Below are 21029 nucleotides of genomic sequence, written 5' to 3'. Positions count from 1 at the left end.
CTAAATAATGCTAATGTGTACCAGATTATTTCTAGTGCGCACCAGAAGCTTAGCCTCAAACGATATAAAAAAAAATAAAATAAATGAGGATGGAAGTACAACAAAAGAACAATTGGCTGACTTGCATAGCAAAAGTCCGCTAGTTTAAATGCTAAATAATACTAATGTTTACCAGATTATTTTTTTGGTGTGCACTAGAAGCTTAGGCTCAAACAATATAAAAAAATTGATGAATGAGTATCTAGTTAAACAAAATAACAATTGGCTAACTTGCGTAGCAAAGTCCGCTAGCTTAGATGCTAAATAATGCTAATGTGTACCGGATTGTTTCTGGTGCGCACTAGAAGCTTAGCCTCAAACGATAAAAAAAAAAAAAAAAAACTAATGAGAATCTACGTACAAGAAAAAACAATTTACTAACTTGCATAGCAAACGTCCGCTAGCGACAGCGTAAATGCTATATAATGCTAATGTTTACAGATTGTTTCTGGTGCGCACTAGAAGCTTGGCCTCAAATGATATATACATTAAAAAAAAATGAGTATCTGGTTAAACAAAAGAACAATTGGCTAACTTGCGTAGCAAAAGTCCGCTAGCTTAAATGCTAAATAATGCTAATGTTTACAGATTGTTTCTGGTGCGCACTAGAAGCTTGGCCTCAAATGATATAAAAAAATTAATAAATGAGTATCTGGTTAAACAAAAGAACAATTGGGTAACTTGCTTAGCAAAAGTCCGCTATCTTAAATGCTAAATAATGCTAATGTTTACCAGTTAATGTCAGTGCCAATTGCTTTCAGAAATCAGGGCTACCCATTTAAATCCCGGGATGTAATCGGAATTCAGCGTTGTTGTTAACGGGATTATGCTATTTAGTTTGTTATTTGATCATTTTAGTTTCATTCTGAAGTTTGAATGACCTTTAACCACCTGCCAATGTTTGTGTTTGTTCCAAAACGGATCTGCTTGCATACTGTAAGCGCCAACTGTCCCACTGCCACAAAATAGCAGTTGGCTAGTCCAATCCAGGTTGGAAATTGCCAATATTTTTGCATGTACCATATTGAAATGTACTTGATATGTTAGACAACGTTTGGAAAGCATCGTATGAGGATTTTTTGGGGCGCCCCCTCCACTAGATGGCGCCCTAGGCCCTAAAATGACGTAATCAGGGGGTACGAAGAAATAACGTGCCAATACTGCACAATATGTACTTCTCCAGATTGAGAGTGGTATCGGTATGGTATCGGCATCTCGGCTGGGTGTGGGAATCGGTATCGGGAGGCAAAAAACGATGTCGGTCATAAATCGTAATATTCCGATGTAAAAAGAGTGGATTTCTGGAACGGATCCGTTCAGCGTCAATGGAATCTGACCGCGCCGAACGAGGGGCGGAGCGTCTTACCGGCCGGACCTCGCCGGTGGTGTTGGTGTACTGGCGGGCTAGGCCGAAGTCCAGCATGTAGCACTTCCTGTACGTGGAGGGCAGGCGACCCATGGCGAAGTTGGACTGCGCGCAAACACGAGGTATTAGCGGGCTTGCCGTAGGCGGCCGGCGCTCGCGATCGGAACGGCGTTTTACAGGCTTGATGTCTCGGTGCAAGAATCCGACCGAGTGGATGGCCTCGATGGACTCCAGGATCTGCTTCCCCAGCCGCAGCGTGGTGCTCATGGTGAAGGTCCCTCGAGGCTGACTACGCCGCAGGTCGGCCAGGTTGCGACCCTGACGGAAGCGGAACAAGCTAGCGTCCCGGCGTTTGGCTAACCCGAAACTGTGAGCCTCTCTCTCACCTGAAGCTGCATCACCACGTAGTTGAATTTGTCGTTTCTGCCGCAGCCGATGAACTTGCACACGTGGTTTTTACCTGCACGTCGCAAAGAAGGAGGATTTGATGAGCACTCAAAAAATACTATAATTCTACTAGTGATTAGCGTAATTTTCAGACTTTAAGGCGCACCTGACTATAAGCTGCCACCCACCAAATTTGACACAAAAACGGCATTTGCACATAGATAAGCCGCACTGAATAGATAAGCCGCACTGGACGATAAGCCGCACTGTCCTCACTGAATTATGGGGACATTTACATTGACTTGTTTTGACAGCGGCATCATAAGACCGTTATAAGACCACATGAACCACCATGAAGCTTCAGGAAGCTTAATTTGGCCATCACTGCTCCCTTTGGGGAGACAAACAACCTCTGCTGCCACCTGCTGTCAACACTGCTGTCATCCAGCATGCCTCTTAGCATGCAATGCTGCGCTAAAGATGTAAATAACAATCAAAATTCATGCTCTGTGCCAATTATTTCTTCAGTTACTGTTCCAGTTGTTTCATTAACTAATAGTTATGGTGTTTGGTAACACTTTATTTGACAGTGGCATCATAAGACTGTCACAAGACCTAATGAACCACCGTGAAGCTTCACAAAGCTTCATTTGGCCATCACCTCTTCCTTGGGGGAGACAAACAACCTCTGCTGCCACCTGCTGTCAACACTGCTGTCATCCAGCATGCCTCTTAGCATGCAATGCTGCGCTAAAGATGTAAATAACAATCAAAATTCATGCTCTGTGCCAATTATTTCTTCAGTTACTGTTCCAGTTGTTTCATTAACTAATAGTTATGGTGTTTGGTAACACTTTATTTGACAGTGGCATCATAAGACTGTCACAAGACCTAATGAACCACCGTGAAGCTTCACAAAGCTTCATTTGGCCATCACCTCTTCCTTGGGGGAGACAGTCAACCTCTGCTGCCACCTGCTGCCAACACTGCTGTCATCCAGCATATCTCCCAGCATGCATTGCAGCGGTGCAGATGTAAATAACAATCAAAATTCATGTTCTGTGCCAAGGATTTCTTCAGTTACTTTTCCAGTTGTTTCATTAATTGCTAGTTATTGTATTTGGTAACACTTTATTTGACAGTGGCATCATAAGACTGTCACAAGATCAAATGAACCACCATGAAGCCTCACGAAGCTTCATTTGGCCATCACAGCTCCCTTGGGGGAGACAGTCAACCTCTGCTGCAACCTGCTGTCAACACTGCAGTCGTCCAACATGCCTCCTAGCATGCATTGCAGCGCTGCAGATGTAAATAACAATCAAAATTCATGTTATGTGCTAATTCTCAGTTACTGTTCTAGTTGTTTCACTAATTACTCATTATAGTATTTGGGAACACTTTATTTGACAGCGGCATCATAAGACTGTCACAAGACCAAATGTACCAATTGGCTGCAAAAATTCATTGCTTCACAAAGCTTCATTTGCTAATCACTGCTCCCTTGGGGGAGACAATCAACCTCTGCTACCATCTGCTGTCAACACTGTTGTCATCCAACATGCTTCCTAGCATGCATTGCAGGGCTGCATATATAAATAACAATCAAAATTCATGTTTTGTGCCAATTATTTCTTCAGTTACTGTTCCAGTTGTTTCATTAATTTCTAGTTATGGAATTTGGTAACACTTGTACACACAACAGCGGCACTGGACTGACATTAGACCGTCACAATTATGAAATGACATATGTAATTTTGACATATGTAATTTTGTGTCATTCGGCAAATCACTTTTTAATGGATGTAAAAGAGCCGAGCTGGACATAAATGGGAGTTAGTGACATAATCTGCCGGATGACACTTAATGACATGTGTCATAAGCATTCAGTAATGCCCGTGATAGTGTCATCATGTCATAATTATGACGATCTTATGGCAGTCTTATGATACAGCTGTCACATAAAGTGTTATCTATTAAACAAAATAAATCAACAAATAAACCACAACGGACTATGTAAGAAAAGCTTGTTTTTGTGTGCCAAATATATTGTGCCAGTTTGCTCTCCCACAGCTATTATACGCGCACTCCCAAGCTATTATGAAGAATACAGTTTTAGCCCATAATCATGTGCTTACCGGCAATTGCTCACATTCTGCTGATAAATAGATACACACACATATGTTGATTCATCACACAACGTCTCAGTACTTTTCCACCAAGCTACAGTACTTTGAGTGCAAATGTGTGTTCAAAACAAAGATATCTTGCCTGCTCAAAAGTGTGACTGTTAATTCAATCAAGAGTGTGACTGTTCAATCAATGACTAGAATACTGCCACGTTGGACAACAGTGTTGTAACTGTATTCCGCCCAGCAACAAGCCCTCAATAAAAGTTAGCAGCGCGGGGGAGTTCGGAGAGAGACTCTAATGAGACAGCATTGATCACGAAACTCTGTCTCCTGGATCTCCCAACCTGCAGGTTGAAAAACGTCAATTCTCTGACTCTGTCTCACTTTATGCCCTGCCTTTTGTCAGCTTGCCGTGGGTAAATAACTAAGTTAAAGAACGAGTTTTAGACCCAACAGACTATAAGCCATATAGTTCGGAAATTACGGTAACTCATTCGTGAGAGGTTGTGCCTTGGTAACGGCAGGGGAAGACACGCTTACCCTGCAGCTTCTTGAGCACAGCCACCTCCATCTTGAGGACCTGTTTGGGCTGCTGGGCCGACTCCACCTTGAGCGCCACGTTCTCCCGGGTCAGCAGGTCCAGTGCCTCATAGATCTCGCCAAAACCGCCACCGCCGATCTTCTTTAGCTGCAGCGCCAGAAGAAAAACCAGAACATCAAAAACGGTCCTAATCTCTCCGGCGCGGTTCATAGCTTAACCGGGCCCGGCCCTGGGTGAGTAGGTGCCCTAGGCCAGGGGTCCTCAAGCTTTTTTGCACCACAGACCAGTGTGTTGTGTGTGGTAGAAAATTACAGTAAATGTAAAATAACATGTAACCTAGCATACGCTGAAGCTTTTTGAACAGCATCCTCCCCCAATACTTGGCTTTGAAGAGAAAAGTATGCTTTCCCATTATGACTGTTTTTATTACTTTAACACACCCAATATAAAATAAATAGCATTTAAATCATAGTTCAAGAAAACAAGTAGAATATATTTGAAGTTTGAGTGGATGGACTCGGAGTAATTGGAATTTGCAGTGCCAAGACAACGGGCAGATAAGGGCCTAACAACTACAGGATGCCTGCTGACTACGGAAGCCCAATGGCGTGTCTACAGCTGACTGAGCGAGACAAGCAGGTGATGGCCAAGGCATCTACAAGCCCACGTCGGGACCAACAAATCCTGCCATCAGCTCTTCTGGGGGCCAACATTGAACAGTCCAGAACAATGGCGGGACATCCTGTCTTGCCACAAGGAACGCCTGATAACAAGAAGACTCCACGGCTGAGAATTAGAACACTCAGCGCTCTTTTAGCGCTGAGGCTGAAAAAATCTTCAACTCTGGTTGCCTTGGCAACAGTGACCCAAGGACCCCTCTCCCCAATCTTCAACAGACAATTACCCTAAACAACACCCAAAACACGCCCTTCTTTTGGACCACAGCCGGCCTCACCAGAGTCATCAAAAGACTGAATTCTTTAGCAAGCGCGGTCTTTTCTCGGGAATCTTTTGTTGCCCTGTGATATGGTGACCCTGGATCCAGCCTTCCTCTTCGTCGGGGTCTGTTTGCTGTTTTTGTCTTGCTGTCTGATTGCTGTCGACTTGGAATAAATTGTCAACTTGTGTTTCAAAGCCTTTTTCCAGCTTTTAAAATTGAGTCAGTACAAGGGGCTAAAACTAAGGTCAACGCGCAGAGTTTGGCCTTTTGGCCGGGTTGTTGGGACCGCCCCGCGGCCCGGTTCGTTGGAATTGCGCTTGCGCAGTTCCGGCATTTTGGCTGGCGTGATTCTAGCAATCTGGCTAAAAGTTCAAATTCCGACAGCTTTAGCAATACATTTCGCCACGAGGTCTGATGCTCTCAGTGCATTCACTTTGTTGCCTTGTTTGCTAACTTTTAGCCACATGTTATTGAAGGAGATAGTACCTTTTCTCGTAGGCACCGTCGAACTGTTTGCATTACTCTAACACACCCAATATAAAATAAATAGCACTTATACCATGGTTTGAGGGAAACAAGCATAAGAGATAAACAACGCCTTCTTATCACAGAAGCCCAACATGTGCATCATGCAACTGACTGAGCAAGACTGACACTGACAAGCCCACGTCTGCAACACCAACTCTCGCAATCAGTTCTCCCGGACCGTCCAGAACAAATGCCAGGACGCCCTGTCCCAACATAGGAACACCGGACCGATATCCAACTGATAACACGACTGACAAGACTCCAAGAGCCCCTTTGACACTGAGGTGGCAAAATCCACAACCCTCCTTGCCCTGACAACACTAACTCCCGAATCCTCCTCTCGATTCCACAAACAGACAATATTAAACAAACGCACCTTTCTTCCTGCCCAGGGCACGCCCAGCGAAAGCCTTCAAAAGACTGAATGTTTAACCAAACGTTGTCATTTTTGCTCGGAAACCTTTTGTTGACGTGTGATAGGGTGACCTTGCCTCCCCACCTGAGTCTGTTTCGCCTTGCTGTTTCATCAATGTCGACCTGAATAAATTGACAACTTGTTTTCAGTGAGCCTTCTTTAAACCTTTCCAAATGGAGTCCGTACAAAGGGTTAAGACTAAGGTGAACGCAAGGTGTTTGGCCTTTTGGCCTGAATGTTGGATCCCGCCGGCGCGGGTCGTTGGAACTGCGCCAGCGCGGGTCCGACGGTTCGGCTGGCGCGATTCCGGCACTCTGGCTAAAAGGTCAGATTCCTTCATTATGCAGACTGGATTTGGTTGTAGGCTCTTCTTCTGGCTCAGCAGGTGGCCTTTTCCCCGTTAAAAAAGCTGTCCAAAGATGTCGCCGCCCACAGCAGACAGCCAACATTAGCTAACGTTACTGTTTACAACTTTGGGTAAAGTTTTCAACTTTACGTCGACTGACGCTGGGCTGCAAACACTCCAGTAATGGCGGCCAACCTCTAGACGGCAACATACACAAATATCTACCAACAGGCCGGATTCCGGTCATGAACACATTTTTTATTATGTCTCTGCGGCCTGGTAGCAAATGTGCCGCGAAGTGGTATCGGTCCTCGGCCCTGTGGTTGGGGATCATTGCCACAGGCGACGTGTAGCTAGGAGCCCTCCACCCTCAAAAAATATATATATATATTTTTTTAATATTTTATATTCTGCCAAAACACTGTAGAAGCCTTGGGCTTCATGATCACTTGATGGCGCCACAGAGCAAATGAACCACCATGAAACGTTGACTCAATTGGTTGCAAAGCTTCATTGCTTCAAGAAGCTTCATTTGGCCATCAGTGCCAAATGTAGTCTCTTACTTCCCTTGCAAGAGACAGTCAATCTCTGCTGCTACCTGCTGTCAACACTGTTGTCGTACAACATGCTTCCCTGCATAACTTTAGCACAAAACGTCCCCTCTGATAGTGTCCACTCTGTTGCATCCAAATTGCACCCTAGACAAAAATATGACCCAAGAGAGTTTCAAATCCACCAAATGTTGACGGCGCCAAGATTTTTTTTCAAATCACACCGGCGTGATCGTCGGCCTTTAAGGTTTTTTTTTTAAGTTGAAACTTCGGATATTTTATTTGCGTACCACTAGAGGGAGCCAATTCCTTGAGAAAAATGGAACTGATAGCGCTGAATCCTATCCAGCGGTGGACTTTGCAAACAGTGCGAGCGTGTTTGTATGTGTGTGACTCACCACTTTCCACCTGTCCTTGACCATGCAGTTGGGCGGCAGGATGTCGGCCTGCTCGGCCGTGCCGTTCATGTTGGCGTTGTCCTGGTGGGCGGGGCCTAAGCACTGCATCTGCCATCCGTGAAGAACGCGAGCAGCTCCCAGCTTGAACGAGCCATTGATCTACGAGCGAGGACGCGCAACGTTAGCCGTCCGGTTAGCCGCGACTTCAATTCGATTCTAATTGGCCGCTTGCCGGGGGGGGCGGGGCTCGGCGTGCGCTTTCGTTGCAGTAAAGGAAGCAATACAGGTGCGTCTCCTGTCATTAGAATAGGTGAAAAAGTGTCAAACCCAAGGCCGCTGCAAAAGCACTTCATGTTTGATTGTCCTCACCCGTGTTGCACCGATACAATTAAGGATACAGATTGATTTTTCGTCAACGTTCGATAATGAAAATATTTCGTCGACGAACAATTTTTTATGAAAATGACGTGAGGATAACGAGCTGAAAACGTAAAACATTACAAGACAAATGGCAGTTTTTGTCTGACGAGATGAAAATGCACCATTGTTTCCGTCATATGTTCACAATGTGCGACATTTTCTTATTGTACGTGTAGTTAGCGAGCATTTCCTCCAGGCTTGATTGTTTTAAAATGCATGGTTAGATTTGTTTTTTTTTATCTTGCAATGTTGCTTTAGCCTTGAAAGGTCTGTGCTTGGGACATTATCATACACTAAATCAGTGGTTCTTAAGCTTGCTAAAGGTACCGAACCCCACGTGATTCACATCTGCACTCACAGAACCCTTCGGAATTAGCTAATGAAGCAATTTTTAAAAAATTAAATTCAAAAGCGATGTATTGGGAGTTATTGTGTTTACCGAATTATCTAATTTATGCTATGTAGAATGTTTTAATGGTCGAGTTTTCGAGCAATGAGCAGCCATTTTGGCTGTTTGAAATCTGACACTTTTCACAGTCCTTTTAGGTCATTTTGTGTCATTTGATTCTTGTTCCTGCCTTACCATGTGTCCAAATTAACGGGGTTTTTGAGTGTGTGACCTTTGTGCTTGACATGTAATACAAGTGATAAGAAGATCTCTCCAAAAAGGACATCATGCCTCTTCTGAGTGTTTTTCTGCAGTTATATTAGACATTTAAAGTTGGGTCCGATCACGTCATTTTCAAAGTATCGGAATTGGCAAAAAAATATCGGACATGCCTTTTTTTAATATATATATTTTTTTAAATTAAATCGTTTTCTAATTGTATTTAACATTACAGACAAAATTTCTTACACTCATCCAGAGTCTTTAGTTTTGGCTTAAAGTAGGGCTATCAAATTTATCGCGTTAACGGCGGTAATTAATTTTTTAAAAATTAATCACGTTAAAATATTTAACGCAATTACCGCATGCGCTGCACGACCCACTCACGCATTGTCGCGTTCAATCTATAATGTCACCGTTTTACCTATATATAGAGCTAAAAGGCAGCGTAAAATGAGTAGATTGAATTTTGGCAGTCCTTGGAGCCTTTTTTTAAATGGCTAAAGCCTTACAATCCCTCGCTCAACAATTTGAAATATCGTGGGAACCAATGTGGGGAAGAGAGGTAGCTTTTTCTTAACACCCTATGTTATTTCCCAACGCAGAGAAGATATATTAATCGGTGCCACTACGCACAGTCATGGTTGCACTTCCCATCATGCATTTGGGCAGAACAGTTAAATGGCTACAGTATCATTTACTGAAAGCTCAACAAATACACTAGATGGCAATATTTAGTCACAATATACAAAGTCACATTCATCCTTTAAGAATTACAAGTCTTTCTATCCGTGGATCCCTCACACAGAAACAATGTTAATAATGTAAAGGCCATCTTGAGGATTTATTGTCATAATAAACAAATACAGTACTTATGTACTGTATGTTGAATTTATATATTCGTCCGAGTTTTATTCATTTTTTTCTTATATGATCGGAAGCAAAAAAAAAAAAAAGCAATCGGATCGGGAAACATCGGGATCGGCAGATACTCAAACTAAAACAATCGGGATCGGATCGGGAGCAAAAAAACATGATCGGAACAACCCTATTAGACATGAATAAATATTTAACCTTATCACAAATCTAATGTAAGCCAATAACCGTTCAAATTTATTCTTATTTTGGCAGCCTATTTTTAAACAAGTGAAAACATTATGGTTAATGTTTTTATCTTTACATATATAGAGATGTCTGAAGCATTTGCCGAACGTCTTCGACTTACTCACTCCTGAGGTTCGATTGAACCCAAGTTAAGAATCACTGCACTTAATCATAACTCGTACCATTAGCATAGCATTTAGCATGGCAAACATAAAGTTTATGTTTTACAGTAAAGTTTACAGTCCGTGGTGTCCAGGTCAGTATAATGGTTTTGTCACTGTATCACATTGTGCACCTTTAAATTATAAGAGTTTGCATACATTTTTCAAAATGTATGCTGTCTAAAATTGTTGGATTTTTTGGTATGGTGGTATGAAAAAGTATCTGAACCTTTTGGAATTTCTCACCATCCTGCATAAAATCATATGTGATCTGATCTTTGCCAAAATCACACAGATGTAAAAACAGTGTATGCTTTAATAAAAACCACCCAAACATTAATAGGTTTTCATATTTTAATGAGGATAGCATGCAAACAATGACAGAAAGGAAAAATAAGTAAGTGAACCCTCTGCCTAAGGAGACTTAAAGAGCGATCGAAACCAATTTTTACCAAATATTTTAAGTCAGGTGTGTGCCCTGATGAGTGGTTTAAAGCTGCCCTGCCCACTATAAAACACACACCTGGTAAGAAATGTCTTGATGAGAAGCATTGTCTGATGTGCATCCCAGCTCGTCAAAAGAGCTGTCTGAAGACCTGCGATCAAGGATTGTTGATTTGTATAAAGCTGGGAAAGGATACAAAACCATCTGTAAAAGTCTGGAAGTTCATCAATCGACAGTCAGAGAAGTTGCCTACAAATGTAGAGAGTATGGCACTGTTGCTTCTCTCCCAAGGAGTGGCCATCCACCAAAGATGATGCAAGAGTTCAGCGCAGAATACTCAGAAAAGTAAAAAGGAACCCTAGAGTGTCTGCTAAAGACTTACAGAAATCACTGACACAGTCCAATATCTCTGTGCACACATCAACTAAATGTAAAACTATGGTGTTCATGGGAGGACTCCATGGAGGAAGCCACTGCTGTCTAAAAAAACATTGTTGCTCGTTTAATGTTCGCAAAAAGCACTTGGACACTGCACAGAAGTTTTGGCGAAATTTTTTGGGGACTGATGAAACCATAGTTGAATTGCGTGGGAGTAACAAACAACGTCATATGTGGAGGAAAAATGGAACAGCTCACAAACATCAACACCTCATCCCCACTGCTAAGCATGATGGAGGGAGCATCATGGTTTGGGGTTGATTTGCTACCTCAGGGCATGGACAACTAGCAATCATTAATGGAAGAATGAATTCAAAAGTTTTGCAAGAAAACCTGAGGCTGTCTGTCAGACAGTTGAAGCTAAAAAGAGGATGGATGCTGCGACAAGACAATGATTCAAAACACACAAGTAAATCAACTTCAGAAGAAGAAAATACATGTTCTGGAGTGGCCAAGTCAAAGTCCAGATTTGAACCCCATTGAGATGCTGTGGCATGACCCAAAGACAGCGATTCATGCCAGACTTCCCAGGAATCTGACTGATCCACAGCAGTTTTGAAGAAAAGAATGGGCCAAGATTAGTCCTTGATCAATGTGCCAGACTGATCTGTAGCTACAAGAAGCGTCTGGTTGGGGGGGGGCAAGGGGCACAAAATAATAAATGTGATGGTTCACTTACTTATTCTTCCCTCCTCTGTCATTGTTTGCATGCTATCCTCATTAAAATTTGAAAACCTATAAGTGTTTGGGTGCTTTTAGTTCAAACAGACACTGTTTTTTCATCTGTGTGATTTTGACGAGGATCAGATCACATTTGATGGGGATTTTATGCAGGATTGTGAGAAATACCAAAAGGTTCAGATACTTTGTCATACCATTGTAAATATATGTATAGACTAAAACCTTTGAATTTGTGCATATTACATTGAGTTGTCCAATGATGACTCTAACCGATATCCCGATATTGTCCAACTGCAAAAATCAGATTCTGATATCAAACCGGTCGTGGACTTAGCATATTATGGCTACTTGTATTGTGATGAAAGAAGAAGAAAGAATCTTCGTTGCGAGGTCCATAAGCATAATTGCTATGCTAAGTGGTGACCAGCCCTTGTAAAAAGGCTGAAGGCTTCCACATTGACTTTGAAGGTGACATGCATCAAAACTAGGGCTGTTAAACGATTACAATTTTTAATCGAGTTAATTACAGCTTAAAAATTAATTAATCACAATTCAAACCATCTATAAAATATGCCATATTTTTCTGTAAATTATTGTTGGAATGGAAAGATAAGACACAAGACGGATATATACAGTACATTCAACATACGGTACATAAGTACTGTATTTGTCTATTATAACAATAAATCAACAACATGGGATTAACATTATTAACATTCTCTTAAAGCGATCCATGGATAGAAAGACTTGTAGTTCTTAAAAGATAAATGTTAGTACAAGTTATTGAAATTTTATATTAAAACCCCTCTTAATGTTTTCGTTTTATTAAAATTTGTAAAATTTTCAATCAAAAATAAACTAGTAGCTCGTGATTGTTGATGCCAATAATTACGCCATTCTCACTCATGGTACTAATCCATAAAATCAGTTGGACCCAAGCGCCAGCAGAGGGCGCCAAACACCAAAAGACAAGCAACAAGCGGGCATTACACTGTACTGTCATTTTAATCTGTTTGAGCGGGGCATGTGCGTTAATTGCGTCAAATATTTTAACGTGATTAATTTAAAAAATGAATTACCGCCGTTTAACGTGATAATTTTGACAGCCCTCATCAAAACTGATCATTAAAAACCGATGCTGATATTATCCGATATCATTTTAAAATGCTTTTATCGGCCGACGGAGAACTCTAATGTTGAGTATTCGTCGACGAAAACGTGAAGACATTTTGAAATGATTAAAACAAAACTAAGAAGTATTTTCGTCCAATAGACTAAGACAAAAATTAAAAAGGCTGCCAAAAACAACACCGTGTGGGTTGTTTTTTTGAAAAACTTAAGTTTTTTTTCCCTTTTAACACAAATCGACTGCATACTCACTTGACAGTCAAACAAAGGCTAGGCTAGGCTAGGTCAACTAGCTTTTAGAAACTAAACCTGGAAAAGTAATTCCCCCATGATGTCATTTAAGTATCGTATCGGTGCAACACAATTTTTTTGCCCTTTAATTTTCTGAATGAAAAAGTTAGTGAGTCATCGTCAGGATACACGTGATTAGCATCACGTAAAAAGAAGACGTTTGCAGCGTGAGAAGAAACAGGCAGCGATGCACGTCACTCCGCAGGGGCGCTAGTACTTTCAATTCCATAATTGAAAGCCTTGCGCCTGACGCGCGGAAAGAGCGGTCGTCCAGCGTGCGGCTGCGCATGCAAGCCGAGCGTCCGCCGGCCGGCCGGGGGGTGAGGGGAAAGGATTGTGCTAGAAGCTCAGCGCAACGCCGGCTAATGTTAGCGTCATTCCCGCGCGCATTCCCGGCTCACCATCGTTCTGAGCCGCGGCTCACGACAACTCCTCGGGCGGCCTACGAGCCAAAAAGACGGCAGTTAACCGGGCCGCGGCCCGACACCGCAGTACATTTTCAGATAAAATTCTGCTAAATACCACTTTTCAACGGTGTGCCATTCACTTCGCAGTTCATTCAACGACTCACTCGAACACGAACAGCAATACACGTCTAATCCGATTCGAACTGGGAGGGACCGGGAGCGATCATTCCATCGATGGAGGTTTGCTATTTTTGAATTTAGGATTTTACAAAAACGCGATCAGCCCTAATAGAGAATCAAAGGTTAACTAAAAGTCGGGTTGCCAACCATCCCTTAAAAAATGGAATTGTCCCTTATCCAGCTTTCCAAGGGACGTGTATGATCATGAAACTTGAAAACAGTGTCTTATTTGTAGAACGAATGAATATTGGTATGGTGGTTTACAGAGGTGGGAATTTTTGGGCACCTAACGATTCGATTACGATTCAGAGACTCCGATGCGATTATAAATCGATTATTGATGCCCCCTCCCCCATTTTTTTGGTTTTGTTTTGTATATTTGTTCCAAAATTGTTCAAAAATCCTCTCAGGCATAATAAACCAAACTATTTTAGTATCAAGTTACTGGTTAAAAACAGTAAATAAAATAATCAAGTCCCCTTTCTGTATCAGCAGCTTTAAACTACATTCAATTAATTTAATGTTGTGAATCAACCGTTAAAGTATTTAAAATTGCGCCCGTTATTCCATAATTTCCCTCATGTATACTTTCGACATGTGAAAGTTTTAAAACTGTTCCATCATTTAAAGATGGATTCAAGTCAAGATTTTGCCGATTTAGGGGTGTTTTAGATAAAAAGTAATTAGGCTCTCTACAACAGAGCCTTCTAGAGAAGTCTACTGCTTTAAGATGGTGCCTGTTTACTTGCGCGGGAAAGTCTGTCATTTCACATCTAGTCTAGATATATGTGATAGCTACCATAGCCGTATGTTGCCGTATGTTTGTAGCAACTAGCAACTGGGCGCTATTTGTAGCGGCTGACGGCCGCAGTCAGGTATTATTGTTTTTTTTTTTACCTAGCAGCTAATGTACATGATATTTACTCTCGGTCCGTTCCTCATTGCGTCCCGAAGACCGCGCTGACTGCGTTTTATTTCCGCTTTACTTGGTATAATTCAATAATCGGAATTTGGATGTTTGTGAATCGTTCTCGAATCTTCCATGGCTGAATCGCGAATAACCTAAGAATCGGAAATTTTGCACGTCTCTAGTGCTTTATAAGAATATGCTTTTTAATCAATGAGTTGGCGGAACAATGACAAGACAAAATCCCGGTCATCTCATTAGTCAAGTTACTGTCACTTGCCATGATGATGACGGAAGACTCCATAAGCTTGAGTAAAAAGTAGAGTTGTCTGATAATTACTTTTGACCGATAACCGATATCCCAATGGAGTCCAACGACAAAAATCCGATACCAATATGTGCGATCGTGGACTTAACATATAGTGGCTAATTGTATGCCTCACTGGGTACTTTAATAATGATAAATGTAACAACTTCCAGGTTTTTCAATAAGCATTCTGTGAAAAATAAGAACAACCAGAGACTTCATAATGATATTGACAGGACACGGGGCGCGTGGCCGATTAATATGGGCCTATCTCCATCAAAGCTGACCGAGTGGAAACACAGACAAAGAGCTTTTTCTGTTTAAATTTCTTGTGAATAAATGTGTAAATCCCTCAATTCATTACAGATATGGACGTAAAACATTCTCGATTCTTGGTTAAAAGCCAAAAAAAAAGAAAAAGGGCAGTTGATTTTACGTAAATATGTCAAATGTGCTGCTAGTCTTTAAGTCAATGTGGCGCTGCCTTACCACAACAAAGAGCTTTTTACGTTGAAATTCTTGTGAATAAATGCTTTAATCCCTGAATTCTTAATAGATATAGACGTAAAACAGTCTTGATTCTTGGTTAAAAGCAAAAAAATTAAATAAACGGGCAGTTAGTAGGGTTGCTCCGATCATGTTTTTTTGCTCCCGATTGTTTTAGTTTGAGTATCTGCCGATCCCGATATTTCTCGATCCAATTGCTTTTTTTGCTCCCGATTCAATTCCAATCATTCCCGATAATTTTTCCCGATCATATACATTTTGGCAATGCATTAAGAAAAAAATGAATAAAACTCGGACGAATATATACATTCAACATACAGTACATAAGTACTGTATTTGTTTATTATGACAATAAATCCTCAAGATGGTATTTACATTATTAACATTCTTTCTGTGAGAGGGATCCACGGATAGAAAGACTTGTAATTCTTAAAGGATAAATGTGACTTTGTATATTGTGACTAGATATTGCCATCTAGTGTATTTGTTGAGCTTTCAGTAAATGATACTGTAGCCATTTAACTGTTCTGCCCAAATGCATGATGGGAAGTGCAACCATGACTGTGCGTCGTGGTACCAATTGATATATCTTCTCTGCGTCGGGAAATAACACAGGGTGTTAAGAAAAAGATCAATTACTACCTTTCTTCCCCACATTGCTTCCCACGATTATTCTAATCGTTGGGAGAGGAATTGTAAGGCTTTAGCCATTTAAAAAAAGGCTCCAAAGGCTGCCAAAATTCACTCTACTCATTTTACGCTGCCTTATAGCTCGATATACTCTATGGGTAAAACGGCGCCATTATAGATTGAGCGCGACAATGCGTGAGTTGGTCGTATAGCGCATGCGTTAATTGCATTAAATATTGTAACGTGATAAATGTAAAAAATATTAATTCTCACCGTTAACGCGATAAATTTGATAAGCTTCAACTAAACACTGGAAGATTGTAACACATTATGTCTGTAACGTTAAATACAATTAGAAAACAATTTAATTAAAAAATATATACATATTAAAAAAAGGCATGTCCGATATTTTTTTGCCGATTCCGATACTTTGAAAATGACGTGATCGGACCCGATCGATCGTCATCTCTAGTAGTTGGTAGTTTATTGTACGAAAATATGTTGAATGTGATGCTACTCTGTTAGTAAATGTGGCGCCGCCATTACTACAACCAAGAGCTTTTTGCGTTGAAATTTATTGTGAATAAATGCTTAAATCCCTGAATTCTCTATAGATATGGACGTAAAACAGTCTCGATTCTTTGTTAAAAGAGCAACAACAACAAAAACATGCAGGTAGCATTTATTTTACATAAGTATTGCGAACTATGAGGCTGGTCAGTAAGGAAATTAGCGGCCGCCATATGTAAACAAAGAGCTTTTTCCGTTGAAGATTCTTGCGAACAAATGCTTAAATCCCTGAATTCTTTATAGATATGGACGTAAAACAGTCTCGATTCTTGGTTTAAAGCAAAAAAAATTTGCACTTAGCATTTATTTTTCGCAAATATTGCAAACTATAACACCAACGCCGTAGCGGTTAATTTCTCCCACTGATTTTTTTTCCACAATGTTTCAATTTGAATCCTGGAACAAATCACTCCTGAGACAATCCTTCCCGTTTGTATGTGATACAGCTTTGGTAATTTCTCAACCTAAATCTGGCGTTAGATTGCTGCGTGCGTGTCTGAGAATAACTCCTCTTGATGTGGGGAGGCCCCCTACTTGAATACGAGGCGCAGTGTACGATGGGGTGACCCGTTAATATCATTATGAAGTCTATGGAACAACAACTGAATCATTGGAAAAAAGTGCCTATATTGTACCACTATATTTTTTCTTGAAATCAAAATAGTGCAAATATGAATTTTTTGGATCATGTGCAAAGTGCCAATAAGGCACTGCCGTATCACATATGGCTCCAGTGCTTCTGGCTCAGAATAACAACAAAGGCATACAGCTTCAGTACAGTGAATGAGTTATGTCATGAGTTTATAATTAATTATTTTTCAACCATTTAATTTTTGCAACATGAATGCAAATGGTCTGCTAACATTAGAAATCCCAAGCGTCTTAGTTTGGAGATAGCTAATGGTCAGTAAACATAACGGCTGTGCTAAGCTGTGACCAGCTCTTGTACAAAGGCAGATCATGAAAAACCCATGTCGATATTACCCGATATCATTGTAAAAGGCTTTTATCGGCCGATATTATCGGCTATACGGTAATATCGGACAACTCTAGTAAGAAGCATATTCAAAATTATGTTTTCCTGTTTTTGTCTACTTCATTTTCACGAATTGTATTATATTTTTGTGTTTTGTCAAATTCATTTGTATTTCCACATTATATTTAGAATGATCATTAGCAAAAATGTTATTGAGGGGACCTTGAACGTACTTAAGTATGGTTGTCCGATAATGACTTTTTAACCAATTTCATGATATTATCCAACTCCGAAAATCAGATATATGCAGTTGTGCACTTAACATGTTATTGCTAATTGTACAGGGATTCCTCACTCTATGCTTTGATAATGATAAATGTAACAACTTTAAGGTTTTCCAAATAAACATTCTGTGAAAATGAAGAGAACAACTTCAACTGAAATCATACAAAATAAATGTTTTACCGTGGCCAATCGGTGCTAAACAAAAATTGGGAGAGAGATTAAAATCCAAGCTTCCGAGTCATGTTGATGGCGCTCTATGTGAAATACTTCATTTTTCACAATGCTTTAAAGACGCTATGTGTTTGAACAGGCTGGTGTGATCATAGAACAGCAAGCTTGAGTCTGACTGGTATAATGGAGTCATGTGATTATTGTTGCAACGTCTCATTGGTGAAACTGGTAGAGCCACTATTGGCGTCTCTGGAGAAAAAAAAAAAAAAAAGTAGAATAAAGAGGAAAAATGTAGCCAAAGTAGCAGAGTAAGAGTAGCGTTTCTTCTTCACTAATCTACTCAAGTAAAAGTAAAAAGTATGGTTTAGCAAAACTACTCTTTGAAGTACGTTTTTCTCAAAAAGTTACTTAAGTAAATGTAACGGAGTTTACGTAACGCGTTACTACCCACCTCTGCAATAACGATACTATCCGATATCATTTATCAGACAACTCCATACCTAAACTGTTAAAAAAAAATAATAATTAAAGCAACACTTTGTAACTTTTTTAGTTGGGTCAATTTTAGTGACGCCAGTGGGCAAAAGCGGTAGTAATAAATAGTAATAAGGTAATGAATCCAATTGTGGCTAAAGAATAGGATATGATGGTTAGCAACCATTTTGCTTCTTGTGGCTAACCCCGTCCCCAACCCGAACTTGTCAGTGCTGACGAGTTCGGGGAGGGGGGGGGGGGGGTTTACGCCAGCAAGTGAAAGCCGGGCCAACGTTTATTCTGTATATCCTGAAAATTGAAATTGAAATTGCAATATTTGAACACAGATTATATTAACATACACAACAAATACAAACTTAATCAGCAATAATCAGCAATTAACTATAAGTGGGTAATCTTTCGTTCACTACATTTCTTACAGTTTAATAACGTTAACAGTAGAAAAATTCCAGGAGGGTATTTCTCTCAACGCAGCTTCCTCCTCGAGTTCGAGAAATTCACACAGATTAATGTTATGCTAACTCTGATGCAGGTCGGACTTTCAGTAGCAAAATTAGTGGTGTGTTCCCCACCTCCACAACATTGACATCTTTTTACATTATTTACAGTGGATGCTGCTGCTGGTGAAAAAAAACTAATATCCTTTGTCTTCAAAGGGGCGGAGGAGGCAGCATGTTACCGACGTGTATTTCTGTCGGGGCTGTGTGGGTGTGAGTGTCGGGAGTGGGTCAAGTCATCAGCCAATCAAACGTCCGTTTGAGGGGGGAAAATGGACTGGCACATTCAGCAATTAAAAAGGGGTCAATGTAAGTAATGAAAGTACTGTAATTCACTTAATAATGGTCGGGTCGATTCCATCCTTACAACGTATGGGAAGACAGTCTAAATGACCTATACAACTGAAGCTATTATATAATGCAAATAAGGTTACTCAAAAGTTGGTGGGAACAATTTGAGCATCCTCAAAAGTAGTGTTATGTCCCTACCGTCCCTATGCAAACCTACGCCCTTGGTTCCTGCCACCCTCTTCAAAGTTAATTAGTGCCAGTGAAAGTGAAAGTGAAAATATAGACCCCCTTCAAGATAAGAGTTGTCATTCATCTAGTCGATATATTATCACAAATACAGGGTGTTCCAAAATGTTTGACCCCATTTCGTTAGGCCAATAATTTTGACAATTTTCGTTGGAATGACCTCAAATTTTCAGCTTGTGTAGAAACATTTCAAGTTTTTGTTTGTAACGTTTGGCATTTCTATCTTTTCAGGTTGAGAAATGCCGTTCACTTCAAAAGAAAAGGCATTTTGCAGGCGGCGCTCATATTGAACATTTATGAAAATCTGTCAAGGAAACAACAAATATTTGTACTTTTCTTTGTAAATTTAGCCAATACACCTTATGACCTTCTACAGAAAGTGTATTTAGTTTCATTAAGATCCATCAAGTCGTTTCCGAGAAATGGGCATAATGGAGTCAACCATTTTGGAACACCCTGTATGATATATTTTATAAAGGTTGAAAAGTTACCTAGTGTTGCTTTATAAGATGACTTCAGCTTTGATGTTTGCACTTTTTAAAAACGTTCCTCCCCCCCCCCCAAAAAAAAAAAAAAAAAAAATTAAAAAAATGTCCAAAAACACTCACACACAAAAAGGCTCAAAATCTTAAGGGTTAAATTGTTTTAAATTTAGCAAAACAGATGTTTTTATTGAAGTACTTTTGTATTCATAAATATATTGCTGATAATTATAATGTGTCTCAAATATGTACCTAAATAATTGAGGTTTGTGTAAAATTATTCTAATAAAAAAATCACTTTTCACATTCAAAAAAATAATTCAAAGGTGACGGTTATCGGTTCTATCGGTATCCATTTTTTTCAGGGAGTTGGCAACCGTAGCTAGAAGAGGTTTTTAGCTTAATTAGCTGTATTAGCCGCGTTAGCTCAATTTCCATCGAACAGCGAGTAAGGACTATGATATCACACATTAGCTCGTTTAGCTGCGTTCGAGCAAATTCTTTTGGATTTTCCGGGTCTACTGACTACAGTCCACCGACTGTCAGTTTGCAATTTGTCTGCACTGCACAGTCATGCGAGCTCACTGCGCGCGCATGCGCAGCTTCGCATCCCTAGCTCAATGAACGTGGCCCGGACTGACCCACCCGGGTCATGAATCGAGCATCCCGCAAGCCCGTCCGTCCGCCCACCGCGGGTCGGGAGGCGGAGCTGCGTCGCGTCTCCCTACCTGGCGCTCGTCCTCTTCCGCCTCTTCATCGGAGAACGCCGAGCCGAGCCGAACCCCTAACCCTCCCTCCCTCCCCCCCGCCCCGCCCGCGCTCGGTTCCGCTCGCAAAGCCGATCCGGGTCGGTGGTAATGCGAGCGCGGTGCGCGGGCGGCCCGACCAGCTAAAAAGCAGCAGTCCCGCTCCCGCTGGACCGGACCGGAACCGGAGAGCCGAGATGGAACCGCACGAGCGCTCGCCCGATCGCGCGCCGCACAAGCGCAAGCGCGTTTTGTCCGCACTGCAGCGACAGCGGCAACGTCAAGTCAACTTAAGACACCCGCCGCCGGTTTCCGCTCAGCCCTTTCGCAATAAAACAAACGGGAACGCAGAGGCACGCTTACTTTAAAGCAAGACCACTCCTATCTCAAAGCGCCTCTACGAGAACAAGAAAA

At 41.1% G+C, this 21029-nt stretch overlaps 1 protein-coding gene across 1 annotated transcript in view; it reads right to left on the bottom strand.

Moving 5' to 3' along the window:
• Positions 1 to 20664, bottom strand: part of ttbk1a (tau tubulin kinase 1a) — a 56239-nt gene extending 35575 nt beyond the window's left edge. The window contains exons 1-7 of the mRNA XM_057842490.1: positions 20598 to 20664; positions 13320 to 13360; positions 7644 to 7802; positions 4465 to 4612; positions 1792 to 1865; positions 1583 to 1723; positions 1406 to 1510 (exon numbers count right to left, since the gene is read on the bottom strand). Of these exons, the coding sequence (XP_057698473.1) occupies positions 1406 to 1510; positions 1583 to 1723; positions 1792 to 1865; positions 4465 to 4612; positions 7644 to 7802; positions 13320 to 13322 (630 nt within the window). The 5' untranslated portion in view covers positions 13323 to 13360; positions 20598 to 20664. The remainder of the gene's footprint in view (positions 1 to 1405; positions 1511 to 1582; positions 1724 to 1791; positions 1866 to 4464; positions 4613 to 7643; positions 7803 to 13319; positions 13361 to 20597) is intronic.
• Between the last annotated feature and the right edge of the window lie 365 nt (positions 20665 to 21029).

The sequence above is a fragment of the Corythoichthys intestinalis genome, chromosome 8 (assembly GCF_030265065.1).
Source record: "Corythoichthys intestinalis isolate RoL2023-P3 chromosome 8, ASM3026506v1, whole genome shotgun sequence".
Classification (NCBI taxonomy): domain Eukaryota; kingdom Metazoa; phylum Chordata; class Actinopteri; order Syngnathiformes; family Syngnathidae; genus Corythoichthys; species Corythoichthys intestinalis.
This window is presented reverse-complemented; position numbering and strand designations above follow the sequence as displayed.